The 18,535-nt window shown below is 41.1% G+C and overlaps 1 protein-coding gene across 2 annotated transcripts in view; it reads right to left on the bottom strand.

Annotated features, from left to right (window-relative positions):
• MCTP1 (multiple C2 and transmembrane domain containing 1) overlaps positions 1 to 7,895 on the bottom strand; it is a 209,508-nt gene extending 201,613 nt beyond the window's left edge. For both annotated transcript variants that reach the window (XM_031507452.2, XM_077790123.1), the window contains exon 1: positions 7,314 to 7,895. In XM_031507452.2, coding sequence (XP_031363312.2) covers positions 7,314 to 7,895 — 582 coding nt within the window. The remainder of the gene's footprint in view (positions 1 to 7,313) is intronic.
• Between the last annotated feature and the right edge of the window lie 10,640 nt (positions 7,896 to 18,535).

Consider the following 18,535-nt stretch of genomic DNA (forward strand, 5'->3'; position numbering starts at 1 on the left):
AGTCTCTCGGTGCTTGGGCTTTCTGAGATGATGGGGAAAGGGGTATGGAATGGCTTCAATGCATTTGGTGTCATCACGCAGTGCCGCCCTGCACTCCGCGGGAAGTTTCCCTGGTGCTGCTGTTGAGAAGGCTGATGCTGGACCTGCTGGTGATACTGAAACTGGGGAAGTGTTTAAAATGTTCTTTACAGTCTGGGCATGCAGTGGAGGGACAACCAGTGAAGGGGAACTCTGCACAAAGCCCTTGTCACATTCCACCTTGAGGTGACCAAGTTCATTACACTTACAGTACCGCATGTTCTGTTTGTTTGTTTGTGCTACAAAGGCTTCAGCTACTCCTTTGCTATGGCTACTATGTGTTCAGTGGTTGTGAGGCCGGAACAGACTTCCACCTTTTGGTGAATGGTAGGTTCAGGGTCTGGATGGAGTGCCCTTATGATTTTTTTACAATTTTCACTTGCATTGGATACTCCTAATTTGTTGAGCAGCTCCTCTTTGGCCCTTGGGCAATCAAACTGCTTATCAATAGTATCCTTTAATCTGTCAAAGAATTTTATATATGACTCATCAGTGCTTTGGTGAATGTCAGCAAAACTTTATTGTGGGGTAGTACCATCAGGTGTTTGGAATAAAGCATTCTGAGCAGCATTTTTGATGTCCTCTAAAACAGCTTTGGATAAATTTCAGGCTTGTGCTTGCCACTCAAGTGCTCTACTGGCTAGCATCTGATTGGTAATTTCATACTAGTTTTTAAAATTGTTTTTTCCAAATTGATTCCCACAGAAGTAGCTCTGTAGGTGATAAGAGGAGGGACATAACATGCCAGAGGTCATGGGGGACATGCACATGAGTAGAGAAAGCTATATGAGATTTTTGAAATATGGGGAATATCAGCCAAAATAATTGGCAATTTGACAGATTTCTCTAAGATCAGTGTAAAGAACAGTTTTCCATTTTGGGGGCACCCCCTTCGGTATCTAACTGGAGCATAATAACTGAATTTAATTTTTCAGTGAACTCCCAGTTCTTATCCAAAGCTGCTTCCCTTTTGATTTGAACCCAGGGATCTTCAAATTCACTGTCTGAGGAATCTACCTCACTGTCAACTGAAGTAGAGGCAGATGTCCTAGAATCAGCACTAGAGCTCCAGCTGGGGTGCACTTCATGCTTGGAGCCTTTGGCGTGTAAACAGGAGGGATTTTTCTGATTAGCTTCTCTCCCGGTAGGATGTCGGGGGGGGGACCCCGGGGAGAAAACATTGGGCCCAGCAGAGGCTGGGGAGAAGGACCTGGAGCAGGGATTCTGCAGGGGACAGGGGGAAGGGGAATCTCCGCTGCCAAAACAGCAGCTTCCATCTCCAGACCTATCACGGGAGGATAGGGGACAAGGGTCAGGGGGGTTGGAACACAAAGGCAGGGATACAGAGCTTTTAGAATCTTTAGAGCCCTCTCCCAAAGCTTGCATCACTGTGTAAATAGAGTGAAAAAGTGGATAGAACTTCCCAACTTGAAAATCACCTTACTTTTGAGTTGATACATTGTTTTTGCTACATTATCCCAGAACTCAACAGAAAGAACTGACTCAGCTGTACCACCCCGAAAAAACTTGAAAACCCAGAGAAAAAGAACCCAGAGATCACCCTTAGAGAACTTAACATTATATTTAAGAAGGAGATTAGAAACTTGGGAAAAGATTTCTTTCTCAATGGAGAACTTGGTCAATAGAGTTCTCAATTGAGAATTTGGTCCCCATTAAGTCCTCTGCCTCCTAAGAGATAAAAGAAAGAAAAATAAAAATACAAAAAGGTGACAGTCACCAGGCTATACTCATCACCTCGGTGTGTCAGAAAAAAAACCTCTCAGAGGAGGTTTTGCTGATGAGGCCGGTCCTCGAAGTCTTGAGAGCTGTTGGCCACCCCCAGAGAAATCCCCCAGAAAATTGGGGTTTTTTCTCTCAGGGAACTGGAACAGTGACTGCAACTTAAAATCCAGAGGAGATCCAATGAAGATGCTTTCAAAAGTCTAGATGAAGCCTCAAGGTCAGGGCCCAGTTCCAGTAATACATATACACTGTATTAAAATACCATAAACTGACAGCCTGGTCAGATGCTTACAGAGCACAAGAAACAGATTAGTACACCTCAAACTGCTGAAAGATTAACCTTTTATTAGAGATTAATACAATGAAAAATTGGTCAATTCAGAACATCCCTTAACAAAATCAGATGTCTAATTAAACTCTTGGAGAAAAAAATAGCTTTGATCAGTTGCAAAAGCTGTCTTACAAGAAACAAACAGCAGCAGCTTTTTACTCTTGGTTGCTATTTCTGTGTAATTTAACCAGCTCCAAGGTCTTCTCATTCAGCTTAAACATTTTTTCTTCGACTAATTCCCTGTGTGTCAGTGGCCACATCACTAAAAGCAAGTGTTCTCATGTTTTCTAAAATATTGCCCTCTCAATTTTCAGAATTATGCTGCTCTCAAATCATGCTCCAAACACCTGTGCAAATTAACTCTCTCCAACTCTTTCTGTTTTGTACCAGCATTGTGCCAGGAAAAGGTAATTAATCCTTGGCAGTCAGCAGTTTTCAAATTTTCTCACCACCTTCATCTTTCTCAATGCAATTAAAGTAGCTATTAAGATCCTCTTGGGTGACATTATCTGTGTAGCTTTTCATTGACATTTCAGCATTTTGTCTTTTCTTGTTCCTTTTCCTTCTTTGGTTGGATCAATTGCATACGCTAATTATAACAAACAAACTAAATTTTTCCCTTTTGTAACTTCTCTGACTCACACAACTCTGAACCAATTATAGATTCATTCTGGTATAGGCAGAGAAACATGCATGGTATGCCAGTCTGGTCTTTTTTGGCTCTGCATCCCACTCCACATTAAATTCAAATTCCCCTCTCTTCAGGCTCCTTCCCAGTTCAACCTGTACTCCTTTCTACTAACTATTGATTTCCTTTCTCTTTCCCAGCATCCCAGTACAAGACAGCACTCTTTGCCCTGAAAGTGCAACATCTCCTAATACAACCCAGCTCACTAAACTCCCATTCTTTCTGCAGATCCTTCTCCTTCTGCAGCTCACCCTCTTACATCAACTTTATTGACTGGGAAAGACCCTGTATCTGGATACATCTCCAGTTTTTCAATTCATCTTATCTCTCATCAGTCTGTATTATATATTCTAGACCATTGTTTCCCAGTCCCTGCTTATTAATGAAACAAATAGCTCCATGTGTCACAAAATTAATGAAACTTGCTTTCTTATGGCTAAGAAATTAGAGGCTGAGCAGCAGCCCTAGCCAGCCCCCATCTTCCCTCTGCAAAAATCCCTCTTCCACATCTTCAATTATTCACATAGCCACTCACAGAACTGGAAAAATTAATGGAAGGGGTCAAGAACCTCTCCACTCTTTTGGTGTAATGGCTCAACCTGGACACATTTTAAGAAGTCATGAAATTACAAAATTTGTTGTTATGAGATTTGTTGTTATCTTGCACGAAAACACACTGGAGAGAAGTGCCCACAAGAGCTCTCACTGTGGCAGTCAAACTGCAGCCTGGACATCCCTTCAACCAAGAACCCTCTCCCTAAGCCCTCTTCATGTTCACTGTTGATTCAATATGACATATAACCAGATCCATGTTCTTTGATTAAGACAGTGAAATACTTGTAGGGTCTCTATTCCTACAAATCTTAAGAACAGGGGTATTTTCACCCTCCTGGTTTTTAGTAAATTACCATGACAAAATACAAGCAACATAAAACTTTTCAGGCAAAGCTATGTCTCACATAAAAGAAAAAGGTCATGTTAGCACAGGCACTGTCAGATAAATTCATGCTCCAGCTGGCACAGAAAGGAAAATTAAAAGGGACAGTACAAAAACCCTTGTCTCACTGCCTTGGACCATGGCAGCACATTCAGACACTGGAAGCACTGTGAAGCATTGCTTCTGGGTGTTTTTGTCATCTCCTGTCCAGGGGACATCCCAGGAGTCATCCATCAACATCATCCAAGTCCTTCAAGGATGCAGCAGACATATGGCTCTCAGCTACACGACAGTGACTGGCTGCCATGTGGAAAGTGATGAAAAGTTTGGCCCAGGAAACCTGTCTCATCATCTTTGGAAACTGGAAGAAGGATGTATAATTGCACATGTGTTCAACAGTCTTGATCCAAATGAGGCAGTAGCATCTGCTTGCTCTCCATTTCAATAAAATTTTACATACGTTTTAAAAGAAGTTGCAATTTTATGTTGATTTACTTCTAGGTAATTTAATCTCATTTTAATGATTCTGATATACTTTTTTAAAATCTTTGGGCATGTAAGGCTGCAATGAAAGACAATGAAAATCCAGACACTGCTGTAAGTCTGTGCTGTTGAGTCCTAGTTACAGAAAAAATGGAATGGAGCTTTTAATGCTGTTAATTACATGCTACACACATCATTGCTGTGGTCCCAGCAGGAAAAGACAAGGAACAGGAGGGGAAGTGCACCATCTTGCCTGGCTCTCTCCAGAGAGAAGATATTGGGATAAGCCAGGTAGACTCAGCCCCACTTCATCACCGTCAGTCCCTTTCCCATTCCTCCAAGCAGTGGCTTTAACCTGTGGTGCTGAAGGACAGCAATGCCAAGTCCGGGACAACTGTTCCAGGGAATACTTGAAAAGAGAGAGAAGGGGCAGCACAGAGCCAAGCTCAGCTGAACCATTCTGAGCTGAAGCCCCAGCAGAGCCGAGTGAGTGGTGGTGGGGCCAGAGAAGGCTGTGCAAGTGGCAACACGGCACAAGATTCAAGGGGTTTGCCTGCCCTACTTAGACTGGGCTAATGGGGGGATGCAAACATGAACCCACCGGAGCTCTCATGGCCATATTGCCTTTGTCTGAGTACATACCAGGCACTTTCTTTGGGAAGCACTTTTTCTTTTGTTCCCAGTGATAAATGCTTTGGGTTTCTTGGGTGGGACACCCTCTTTTTATATATTTTTCTTGTTACTGATGTTCCTGTGGTTATTGTGATTTTAGTAAATTGTTATTCCAACTCACAATCTCTTATTGTCTCTCCATTGGCAAAAGGCACAGGGGGGAAGGGAACAGCTTGCTTGGAGGTTGGTTCCCTGCAGTTGTTAAACCAGCACATGCTGAAAGTAAAATCTGGATTTGAAAAATGCAAGTTATTCCAAACTCATGCTACCAGACAAGTAATCCCAAATCCTCAGAAGGGTGTAAAGGTCACGACTGAGGTTAGGCAGGCACTTTACTGCCCTGGGATAGCCTGTAAGCATGCAAGACTTGACTCCTGAGGTACATTGAAATGGAAACTCCAGCTGCTCACAGTGGAAAGTCCTTGCTCTGTTAACAGACCACTGAAGAGTACCAGGCATACTTGAGGACAATCAACAAATCTTTATAGTCAGAGTCTTACTTCCCCAAATATCATAAAATTCAATGGAGATGGTGAATTAAACTAGATTTAAGAACCCAAGTAAGATTATATTTTAGTGTTGAGAAAATAAGTGAATATGCTTATTATAAAATAGCAGGAAAACTACTCTGTCAGATCATCCCTCTGAAACAAACACAATCAGCAGCTCTGCAAACATGAGCAAGCTTTTTTATTACCAAAACCAGCATATCTGGTATCCAAGCACAGCCCAAATTAATACTAGGAAACACTTGGAGGAATTGGCCATAATCCCGCTAATTGAAAACAAGTGTGAAAAAACCTAAATTGATTTAGCAGTATTCTTTCCAAATGCTATGACTGTACCTTGTTCTAAACAAGAGCAATGCCCTCACAACTAAACAACATTTGACATGTTTTGTAAACAAACATTTGCAATTCTTTACTAAACACAACAGTAGAATAAAAAGAAAGAATTTCAGTAGAACTGAAGAAAGTCACAGCAGTCTTTAAAGCAGAATAATGTCCTGCTGTCTCAAATAATAGTAATAAATAATTAAAATGTGAAATACATTCTTGTGAGCCAGCAGTTTGGGGAGGAAGGGATTCGCTACTGCAGGGAAATGCCCACTTTATAGATACCTGTCACAATAATCCCACCTCAATAAACAATGATCTAAACCTTTTACAAGCATTTTACAAGAGATAACCACAGTAGTTTCCAGTCAGGCCAGTGATTACAACCAAAGCAACCCCATGACATAAAGTTAAGCCTAGGTCCCGTATTTTGAAGGTGAACTCCTTCAAATTCTGCAGAGGGACATTGAAGTACCACTGACCTGAAGGTACACGTGCAAACTGCTGCAGAAGTACTGTCATTCTTCATTAGCATAGGTAATGAAGCTCATTTGATTCTGGCAGCAGTCAAATGCATTTATACAGCCTATTTTTGACAACACACAGAACGTCTTTTACTTCAGCTACTCATTTCTCCCTGATTATGACCTAAGACAGTTTATAATAATACGCATTAGTCAGTGATTCCTGAGAAAGGTGGATGACTGCTTAGAATTACAGAAGAACCAAAAATACTTGTATGTTTTGTGCTTTTCTTGCAGTAAATTTATTCCAAGATTCAGCAGTCCCTATCAACAGTAGCTTCACCGTGCAATTTAAAAACTGATAGTTTAACTGGAAGAGTTATGGCTTTGTTTACTGCCTTCACCCAACAACCAGAACGAGTCTCGTAGACAGAACTGACAGCTGCCTGAGACAGTACCCAGCCAAATAATACAATCTATTAAATGTGTCCTAGTGGTTGTCATTTGTGTGTCTTGCACAAATCAAAAGACATAGTAATTCAAATTTCGATAACCAAACAAGAAAAAAAGCAGATGTCACCTGAGGAAAAGTCGTGCTGCACGTGTTAAGAGCAGACACCAGCAGAGACTGCCCTCACAGACCTGCGAGGCGTGAGAACGAGGGAAGCCTAACTCCAGCCTTCGAAACACCTTTCCTCTGCACGGTTTATGCAATGAAGGTCTGGGGGAGGTCGCTCCTGTAGCGGAGCAGGAGCACGGCTGGCAGCGATGCTCCCAGGGCTCTGTCCCGCGACACCCGCCGCCTGTCACGGCGTGCTGGGGGAATGCAGGGATGCGGGCGGGAGCCGAGCCCTTAGGCGAAGGGCGCTCCTCAGCAGCGAGCGAGCGGGAGGAGGGCTGAGACTCAGCCGCGGCCGTCCTTCGCCTCACCTCAGCTCCCTTCCCCAGCGCTCGCCCTCCCACGTCTCCTTACCTCAGCTCCCTTCCCACCTCCTCTCCCCTCCCCAGGGATTACCACCCCTTCCGCCCAACCTCCCCACCCGGTCCTGTACGCAGAGAGGCGACGCGGGCCGGCACTCACTGCGCTGCCGTCGCCGTCCTCCGTGCGCTGGTCCTGGATCCTGCCGGCAGCGGGCGAGCCCTGCAGCAGCTGCTCCAGGCAGGCGGTACCGGGCAGCGAGGAGCTCTTCTGGTGGGACAGGTGCGCCCCGGGCCGGCGGCCCTCCGTGCCGCCCGCCGGCCCCTCGCAGCCGGCGGCCCCGGGCTCCGGGCGGCGGCCGGGCGGCGGCCCCTTGCCCTGGGGCAGCAGGTGCTCCCGCAGGCGGCGCAGGGCGGAGCCGGACTCGCCGGCCGGCTCCAGCGGCTCGGCGGCCGAGCAGCACAGGTTGGGCTGGGAAGACGAAAAGACGCGGTCTAGCACTTGCCGCCGGCGCTTGAAGCCGCTCCACTTGCCCCCGGGCTGGAGGTCCCCCTTGCTGCCGGCAGCCGGCGGTGGGGCGAGGGTCTCCGCAGTGCGGCGCTCGGCTGCTGCCCGCCCGCCGCCGCTCCGGCCCTTGCCCCCCAGCTGAAGGTTCTTCCACAGCCGGGCCTGGAAGGAAACCGCCGGCTCTGCTTCGCTGGGCTTCTCCCCCGTGATCACTCGGGGCTCCTTACCCGGCTCCATCTTTCTCCTCCTGCGGCGGGGGCGGCGGCGGCAGCAGCAGAGCCCGCCGGAGCCTGCCGCCCTCTCTCCGGTGCGGGGCGGGCCGAAACGGAGCGGCGCCCGCTGCCGGAACGAGCGCAGGGCTCCGCCGCACCGCCCCCGCTCAGCGTGGCGCTCCCGAGGGAGGATGGCGTTGCAGCCGCGATGCTGAAGATAAAGGAAGGACGAAGTTGCCACCCTGGCCCATCCGGGCAAAAAGTTTGCCACCCTAAGCCCACCCTGGGTGGTCCCTCGGTAGCGGCGGGCGGCGCGAAGCCTGGCAGAGAAAGTTACCGGCGAGGTGCAGGAGAAGCAGCGGCTCGCACACAGATAGTGCGGCAATACACATGAAGCTTTGGCAGGAGGGGCTTGCCCTGCCCTCCTCCCCACCTGTTTCCTGCGGTGGAGACAGCCTCCCTGTACGATGTGAGGGCGCAGCCCCGGCGGCCGCGGGTGGCGGAGTGTGAGCGCCCGGGTGCTGCGCTCTCCGTGGGGCCGGGAAACGCCCAGATCCTCGGATGAAGGTGGGAATGTGAGGCGGCTCTCTGTCCAGCACGCATCATCCCCGACCCGCAGGAACTTTGTGGGATTTCCTCATGTAGGTACAGGATGCGCTGCGGGAAACACGGGCCTCGTCACCGGCTATGTCCTTCGGCAGCGCTGGGTACTGAGTGCAGAGCCCGCCCCGGCAGGACCCGCCAGGCATCGGGGAAAAAACCTCAGCTCGTCTACCGTTCTCGTCTTTTTTAGATTAAATAAAAAGTTTTTTATCATAGCATGCTGACTAGTAGCCCCATCACTGTATTTTTGGATGTTTCTTTTTTAATTAAAATCATACCAGCAGAGTGATTTCAGAACAAATCTTCTACGCTCCATGAAACAAACAAGCAAAAGAAATCTTTTTGTGTAGAGTGAGCCATGCCTTTGTGCAGTGTACTTTCGGGTTTCATTTAAAAAGACACTTCTCACAATGGAGAATTTGGCCTCTTATATTCAACTTTCCCAATAAAGTTTGCAACCAGGCATTTGACAGTACAACTTTTGCTGAACAGAATATGAGGAAAATTAAAAATACTGAGCTAAAATGGGTACTTCCAAATCATCAGGGCCTTGGGAATTCAATCTACAATATTTGAGAAAATAGCCAAAATAACCTCTGAACCACTGGCAGTTATTTCTGAGCAGTCCTACCAATTAAGAGACATTTTAGGATCAGAAAAAAGCCAAAGATAGTAATAGAAAAAAGAATAAACAAAAAAGTTTAAGATAGAAAATTATATATAAGTAACTGACTTTGATCCTTCTAAGTGAATCCAAATAATCTTCTAACTGCATGAAAGCAAAAGCATGAGGCAGCAAAGCTCGAATGAATGAAGGGCTGGAGGAAGCTTATGTGTCCAAATGTCTGAGTTGACATTTTTAAATCAAATAAGGAATTTGCTAAAATGAAAACTCTTTAGAAGAGTTGTTTCTTGTAAATAATGGGTTTACTCAATGAGCAGGAATCAGAAGAATAAAATACCAATTTTGTTCACCAGCTACACTGAGGACAGTGAAAAAGGCTGAAATCTATTTCAATATATTTATCTGCCTTGTGTTTGACTCTTTTTATTTCCACCTTACACTTAAAACATAAAATAAGCAGTTTTTCAGATAAGTTTTCTGTTAAAGTGAAACTTTTCACAAAACCAGCAGATACCGGAAGACTACAGCAGTGTATTCAGAGGATCTTACTTTACTAAATATACTGAATTACTCTCATACCTTTAAAAGACACTTATTTTAACCACTGTTCACATTTTCCTATTAAAAAAAAAAAAAAGAAAAAGGACCAGAAATCTGTTGTTTGTATAGACATATTCCCTTCAGCAATTAGTCTTGGAAGTACATGGAAGCTTGTAGTTTGGGAGGAGTATACACAGGCCTCTTTGTGGCTTGTGCTGTGTTCTTATGATCCATGCATTGAGTGGTTTCAAGTATCATACTGACAGGCCTCCTGATTCCTTTTCCACAAAAGCCAGCATAAACTTTCCTTACATTATTATTGTATCATTACCAAATCTGTCTAACCTGCCTTCTTTTTATCCAACCAGCAAGTAGATTTGCTTACAAAGAAAAGGGTCAAAGTATCCTCTCCTGTTTAGTTGCAGAAACACTAATTGTCCTGGGGGCAAAATCTGTCTGGGCTGACAAAACAGTAAGTGGCTATGCTGCAACAGGCAGAGTGGGATTATTCTAAAATTAATTCAGATTAGGTCACCATAAGCAGTTTTACAACACTGTGAGTCATTGTGCACATTGAATTACTTGAGCTATATTCATTTGTTAAAGTTGAAACAGAATTTGGCAGAAAGATCACAGCAAAACCTCAAGCCACATTCAAACAGAAATCTCAACACTTAACAATAACATGGATTTAACCCTGTACAGATGAGAACAATGCTTCTAAATATACAGATAAACATTTGTGAGCCTTATAAAAAAGGATATCTGAAAATATTTTTTGTACCATATTGCTTCAGTATTTTGAAAGCTAAAATACAACAGGACAACAATGACAACAAAAAGAATTATTTGGATTATTTGATATTTCAGACTGAAACCCCAGGAGATCAAGAATGTCTTCTTTATTTCCAGCATATCAACTATACATGCCATAAAGGAAAAATATTTTCTGAGGAAGGTAATTATCAGTGTCCTCAGAACTATATTTTATATATGTGTATATATATATATATATGTGTGTACATATATATATGTCATTTCTCTAAATAGTTTAAACTTATAAAACAAAAGTGCCACTCAAAGATAAGCACTATACATTAAAAAAGAATATATTTTCTAATACTTTTGCAGCCTACGACCCAAAGCCCCAAATTTCTCCAGTGCTTTAGATCAAATAAATTTTTTTTGTTTGGTTTTGCTTATTTCTTTTAAAGGAAATAAGTTACATTTTTGCTTCTGATATTTAGGTCATTATACATCTGTATCTATATTTAGAAATAAATTTCATTTTTTAGTTAACTCCTCCGCTTGAAACACCCTTCCTTTTCCCATCATTCAGAATACAGCAAAGATGGTAAAATTTTGAAATACATACCAGACATTTATGGAGATGGTATTTGTTTAAAGATGGCCCTAGGCTCAAAGACTGAGCATGATTATGATCTTCTCAGCCTGGAACCAAATTTTTAACTCCATTTGCATGTTATTTTGCCTTGCTTTTTCTCAGTGTTTCTTCAGCCTGAATTACTAAGGACTTGTGTTTCTTTTTTTTCATCTGCGTTATGTTTCAGATCTATAACACAGTATTTAAGTATAGCCTCAAATGTTGTGATTTGCTTGTTTTTTGGGTTTTTTTTTCCACAATAATAATGGAACATTGGCATCCTAGTAATGAGATTCAGGTCTTAGCATGATGACCAGTATCTCAGATGACTTCTCCCAACAAGTTTCACATTATCAAGGTAAACATATACTCTTTAATTCTTCTTGTCCATGGTTAATTTTACATGAAATCTTCTGAGTTTCAGCATGAGATAAGAAATACATTAGAGCATTGAAGCCAGAATAACTGAGAGCTTTGAAATTTTAAAAGTATTTGAACTGTGTCATATGATCTTCAGGCAAACTTACCTATAAACAGTATTATAAATCCTATCTTCACCCACAAGTACACAATAATGAGTATATTTCTTCTTGAGTTTTATACAGATAATTATGCTCCTGCCACATAGGGCTCCTTTAATGTGATTAAACACAGATTTTCACAAAGCCAATTGCATCTTAGCTCTGCAAAATGCTTCATTGCCTTAATGTAGTTTTGAGTGTTTTTAACCAGCTATCAGATTTTTTGGGGTGTAACAATGGCAATATGAATTCAGCCATTAATCTAGGATAATTCAGGCTTCAAAACATTTTTTGTGAAGCAGGAGGACCTTTATATGAAAGTACTGTAAATATTATAAGTTGAACTATTTTTAAAAGTTGATTCAATTTACTGGAGATTGATTTCCCTTCCTTTCATGTACATCTTTGTCTCTAATGTTTTAACCATATTGCTAGCTTTCTGCTCATGTTCTTTAGCTATTTGTTTATCTGTAGTTTTTGATCCCTGACATAGTTCTTCTAATGACATTTGCAGAAAGGTCTAGTTCACCTTCTGGGAATAAAGGAAAAAAAAAAGCCAAGTCACAGAGCTGATGTTAGCAGATGTTTCGCCTTCAGAAAGGCAAAGAACAGGGAGTTCTTTCCCTTTTAATGGCTTTAAACTAAAAGACAGTGGATTTAGGTTAGGTATTAGTAAGAAATTCTTCACAGGAGCAGGCTGCCCAGAGAAGCTATGAATGTCCCAGCCCTAAAAACATTCAAGTCATACTGGAAGTGGCTCTGAGTAACCTGGTCTAGTGCAAAGTGTGTCTGTCCATGGCAGGGAGTTGGAACAAGATGACCCTTAAGGTCCTTTCCAGCCCAACCATTCTATGAATCTTTGATTCAGATTGCACGACTGAACATGCAGCTCTTTTTTAAAAAAATTAGTTTTGACCCAGTTTTTCATCATCAATATTAGTACTAAATACTAATTAGAGTTAAATTGTAGTGTTAATTTAAAAGTTTTCAGAGTGAATCTTCTTGGCAGTAGTCCCTGATAGCATTCATGTCTCTATTGGAGCATCACCAATGGTGAACCTTTTTCCATTCCTGCTCTTTCATGTGTCTCCTGTTGATTCTGCAAAGATGTATGAGGAACTGAATATGTACACCAACTACTGCAATACCCAGGACATTTACTGATCTTTACACTTAACCTATGTTTATTTCAACTGCCACTGAATGAATTTGGAGAGAATGATTTTTCTCCTTTCTTAAACATTTACTTAATCACAGATTATCTCTGCTTAAAATCATTTCCCCTCACAACAGCACTCTATGCTCTCCATATCCCAAGGAGATATAAGCATTATAGCACTTTTTTCCATTCATATTGCTAACATTTAAAATTGCCTCCCAATTCTGCAAATGGCAGTGGGGTGCTAGACAGCAGTGAGCAATTTCAATTCCATTTGAAATTAAAGATTGTAGAAGACTCATTTATCTCCTTCATTCCCTCCTCATTCTGGTACTGGCATAAGGAGGAGTAGGAAAGGAAAAGGCTGATTGGAGAATAATTTGGAGCTTCCATGTAAATATATATATATAACCTGAATCACACTGTCTTTTCTGTTCTTTCATCAAACTGTTGAGCTTCTTTAAGTATAATTTCATATAAATTTCTTTGGTTCCTTTCTATTCAGGAAGTAGTAATAAATTATAGATACAAAGCAATAAATTCTTTATTAGTATAAGGAAAATAACCCATATAAACTGACATTATAACTCATTCTTGTTTTGAACATGTTACTTATATCTATTTATTAGATAGATTGTCTTTTCCTAAATAAATTCTTCCATAGACCATAGTAATTTCAGACACAGAATGTAAATAGTTAATTTTTCAGTCTTTGGAGTTCATCACATGGCCTTATGTTACACATTGTAGAAGACTGGTGAAATTTAGCATATTTTAAGGAATAAGCAATATTTCTTGACTGCTAGATTTCTGGAATACTGCTTGCGATACAATTGTGTCAAACCGGAACTCATTTTAATGAGTTCATTACTATGTAGTTTTTCCCCTGTTGTTTGACCTCAGATTTCTTTACTGCATTTCAATCTGAACATTTCATGATCTGACATTGTAGTAGCCCTGTACCTGTCTTGTTTATGTATCCATCTGCTCTGCGTAACCTAAAGAAGTTAATTGCTGCTTTTTTCCTAAAAAAACCCTTTACTGCTTCCTTATAGATACCCAGGATTTCCTAAGACAGCATTATTATTTTAAATACATATTTTTCCTCTCCTTTGCAAAACTTCTGGTCTTGTAAAACCTTGTCTGCATTTCTACTGCTTGCCGTTGGCACATTTTGAATTTCTTCAACCAGGAGTGAATTTAGCAGCTACGTGACATGGCTTCTACAAACTATAAATCTGGCTGTATATTGCTGGCTGATTTTTTCCTACTGAGTCATATTCTTTAAGCTGTTTCCTTGTCTGAGGACATTGAAAGCTATCTGGTACGGAATTCAAAAATACCTTGGTTCTTAATCTTAACTGGAAATTTTAACACCTGTTTTATCTGCAAGTTCAGCTTTCTTGTTATATCTGCGTATGAAGTTACCCAAATAAAATATCACTTGGCTCTTTCTATCCTTTTTTTTCAATTTTGCTGTTTCCATACTTCCTTTTTTTTTTTTTTTCAAATTTCTGGCAGCACTCAGAATCAAAAGAGATTTATTTAACTGTATTACTGTGTTCTAATTGAATATCCTCTAATTAAAGTTTTTTGTATCCATTCATCTCCAATCTTACTAGCTTGCCACCTTTCTGGCTTTGATAAGCTTTGTTTCAAGCCACAGTGGCCCCTTATCAGTGATTCAGAGAGACAGGGACAACTGACTGGTGATCAGAATCCGAATTTTCTATGGGTGACATATGCTTATATACCATTCTAGAAGGCTAGTACTTTTTTACTGCAGTGATTGGGTTAATCATCACACAAACAACTTATTAATTTTTGCAACATCTCTTCTACTTGCCGAAATTGATTCAAGCTTCTTCCCTGTTGCCAGTCTGATTCAATCCTCTTGTAATCTTCAAAGGTGTTTGTTCTTGCCAAGGGATTCTGATTATCAAAACTCTTTTGCTAATCAGGTCCAAAGTACTCTCTCCCTTTGCAACCACAACCTTTTTTAGCAGTACTAGAGTAACAAGATTTTAATCATAGCCCCAGTATTCTGATATTTTATATGACAAAGCTATCATTATCTCTTTATCTGTCATCTCCAAAATCCTCATCAGTACTAGGACCCATCTTTGTAGCTGTCATTACTAGTTTATTCACTACTATGAGGTTCTCTCTTATTTTTTTTGTTTTGCTTCTTTAAAAATATTTGGGTATTGTGTTTTATTTTATTTTATTTTATTTTATTTTATTTTATTTTATTTTATGTTACCTTTTTTTTTTTTTTTTTTTTTTGTTCTGGCTCCCAGACAAGCAAGCCCTTGGCAAAAGTTACTGATGCCACTGTTGTATTGCCATTCACATAGCCACAGAGCCTATGCTTGGGCAATTTCCCGAGTTTACCTTGTTGCTTTTCTCTTCTTCCCATTCTTTACATCTTTCGGAGTTGCTGATCAGCTTCATGGTGGATAAATGACAAGACCATCTGCTGCTCTTCTTTGGTCTGCATCCATTATCTTTCTCCCTTGTGGCTGCATTAATCCACACATAAAGCACATTTGGGAATGGAGGAAGGAAGAAAAGAACTATTCCTACCAGCTAAGTCCTTATGAGCACCACATCCACTGATCTGCTCTGACCACAATGCTCCCTGCTGCTATCACATAACCTGTGAATTGGGAATAATAAAAGGAGAAATAGTTCTGAGCATATATTCTGCCCCCAGAGACCAGTGAAGGCAAATGATAACTTTATTCCTGTCCTTAATGCTCAAGCAGTAACAAGATGCATGATGCCTCCCTCAGCTCTGCTAACACTGTGTGTGCCACTGGGCGTGGCAGCAGGCCGGGCCCTTAGACATGAGACATGCTGCTTTGACTGCCCTTGGATAAGACAGTGTCCTCTGGGAAGTGCTATGTGGTGCTGCTTCTGGTGCACAGATTCCGTGCTGGCAGGTGCCAGCAGTGCACACTGTGCAGTACAAACAGCACAGGGTCAAGGAGGATCAATCATCCGAAAGTTCTCCACCTTGCCCTCCTACCGGCTAATAAACATACAGAATGGACCCCAGACTTCTTAGTCACTGCTTTGCTCTGTGATCTGCTCAGCAAGGAGACTGTCTTCCACAGCCACGTTATCTATCAGCTTGTTGTTCCCACACTGGTGAGGGAGTTGGAAGCTGTGGGAAAGGGGAGGCTCTCTCTTAACTTTGTGAATTCTGGTAACTGAGAGAGCTCAGCCTCTCTCTTCATTTCTCAGTGAGCATGTATTGTAGGATGAGGTGGAGATTTTCATTGCAGGTCCACTCCCCACTCCTGCCATAATCCCTCATCCTTGGGTGCTTCATACCTAAACAACTTCACTAGGAATATGAAGTTTTGCAACAGATTTGGAGATAACTAAACTAACAGATTTGGAGATAACTAAGCTTCCTCAAAAAACTACAGGACATCCACAGGTGAACTAACCCCAGTACAAATGATACTGGAGCAAGAACCACTTGTCAGTAGTTCAGACAGAACCAAATGTCAGATGAGCAAACCTCCAGCAGCCTGTAGGGGTAAGAAAAGACTATGCTTCTCCTCCTCTCTCATCACAGAGAAGACAACACCTCTCATGTTGTCTGCTCCTACTCCCACATGTGGTTGCCTTTTGGAAATCCTGTCATTATTCACAAAACTATGAAGTCTTTATTGCACCTTCTGTTACGGTTTAGAGCAGGGAAATTGGAAATAGCAGTGTAAATAAATATCCCTAGGATGCCTGCTTTTATTTTAGCAATACAACTGCAATCAAATATGAATACACATTCCAGTGTAATCCCCAGAGAAGCTAATATATTTAGTAAAAATGAAAGCCTTGTTTTAAGATGATAACTACTTTAAGATGATAACAACTGCTTTATGATTTGAGTTGTTTTAAAGTGTTTATGAAAGTGACTTTTTTAACCATTATTTTGCTTAGGCCTTGATTATTCTGTTGGTATTTTGGCTATTTACTCTTTGCCTTCTGGCATTTGAGTCAGCTTTTTAATATTCTATAGCTTCACTATAATTTATGTCTCCTTTTGGATGGCATTTAATCTGAGAAAGGAGAACATTTCCTGGCTCATTAAATGACTAAGACTGGAAATAAGGAATATTTTCATTTTGTCTCAATGTGTTTTTCTATGAGCCACAACTATGTGTTTTTTGTAATACACTAGTAAAAAAGAGTCTTATTTACTTATCTGAAACACTGCAGCATTTTGCTGCTCTTAATAAAGAGCAAAAATAACAACTTTACTTAAGTTGACATGGAAGATGAACACAGATATTTCACTTATGAACCACTTCTATATCAGGCTTCTTACAAAAATCTCTTTAGCCCTGTTTAGGAATTAGCAGTGATTGCTAAGATTGACACAACATTCAGGACAATATACACAGTCAACTCCAGGCCTACAGTATGTGGTATTAGAGCTTTCTGAGGGAAAGAACATTATGTACTCAATTATTTGGTAATTCCCTATGTAATATAGAACTTAATGATTTTCAACATCTCAAAGTTAGCCAGCAAAAATTGATAATAAAAGAATCATTATCATCTAAAGGTTGTTTTACCACTAGTACAAACAAGGCTGGAGACAGCTTAGTCTTTATCACAAAAACGACCTATCAACTGTTCCTGCAAAAGTGTCTTTGGATATTGTTCCATTTGGAGCATTTTATAGATTAAAAAAAAAAAAGGCAAAACACATTCTGCATTACAATGGGGTTGACAAATAATCATTTCAGGCAGTAATTTTAGGAATGGGTTGGGTTTTATGAGAGAAAGATCTCCAGAACAAATCCTACTACAAGATGCAGGTAGATTGGGCAAAGATATTTTGCATAGAGTTGGTGTTCAGTCAGGTGGGATTCAAAAGCCTCATTTCCAAACATCATTCATATTCCATGATTCCACATGCAGAAACTCAGAAGTCATTTGTTTTCCATGATTCGAAATGAGGAAAACAAAATGAAACAAGGAATAGAAAATTCAGTGCTTATGAGGCAGAATCCAGTGAAAAAGAAGTGGAGACTAGTAAGACTACAAAGCAAGAGAAAGAATCTGTGGTTTTTTAATAAGTTGAAAAGAACAAGGGAAAAAGGGAGACAATAGAATATTTGTGAGTTTAATTTCTAGGAAAGGTAATATAAAATTAAGGTGTGTAGATATGTCTAGAACACTACAGCCCTTTTTGGGAAGAATAACTTTAGTCACAGATAACTAACACTGGCATTGCTTTTATCTGTCATGCCAGGAAATTGGGAATTGGCGGGGCACCTGAGGTGGATGGAGCAGCTTCCCACTGTGAGTGGAGAAAAGGCAGGACTATGCTTTGCACACCAAGGTTGTTTCACACACTGGAAATGTGTGTGTGTGTGTGTGTGTGTGTGTGTGTGTGTATACTTTGCATCCATAACTGTGCAGACTAGACAGGTGGTTATTAACAGTGAAATGCAATGAGCTTGCTTTAAGCCTTATGTAATTTACCTTTAAGAAACTGTTGCTTGTTGCTACAAGCTACAAGGAAGAGGATACAAAAAAACTGATTTCTGTTACCTTTTTGAAATATGTTTCCAATCTATTTGTGACATATTCCATAGATTTGTCCTTTCCTGGGCAATAGACACTTAATCTGATAAAATTAACCTAATTTTTTTGGACCAAGCCTCCACAATATTCATTGTGGACATAAAACCTACAGCAGTAGTAAAAAGTAAAACTGATCTAAATATAATTACAGTGGGCAGAGTCTTAAAAATACAATCCTATATTCATCCTGATGGATTGCACATGTGGAAATAGATAATTAAAT

This window comes from Lonchura striata, chromosome Z (assembly GCF_046129695.1).
Source record: "Lonchura striata isolate bLonStr1 chromosome Z, bLonStr1.mat, whole genome shotgun sequence".
NCBI lineage: Eukaryota > Metazoa > Chordata > Aves > Passeriformes > Estrildidae > Lonchura > Lonchura striata.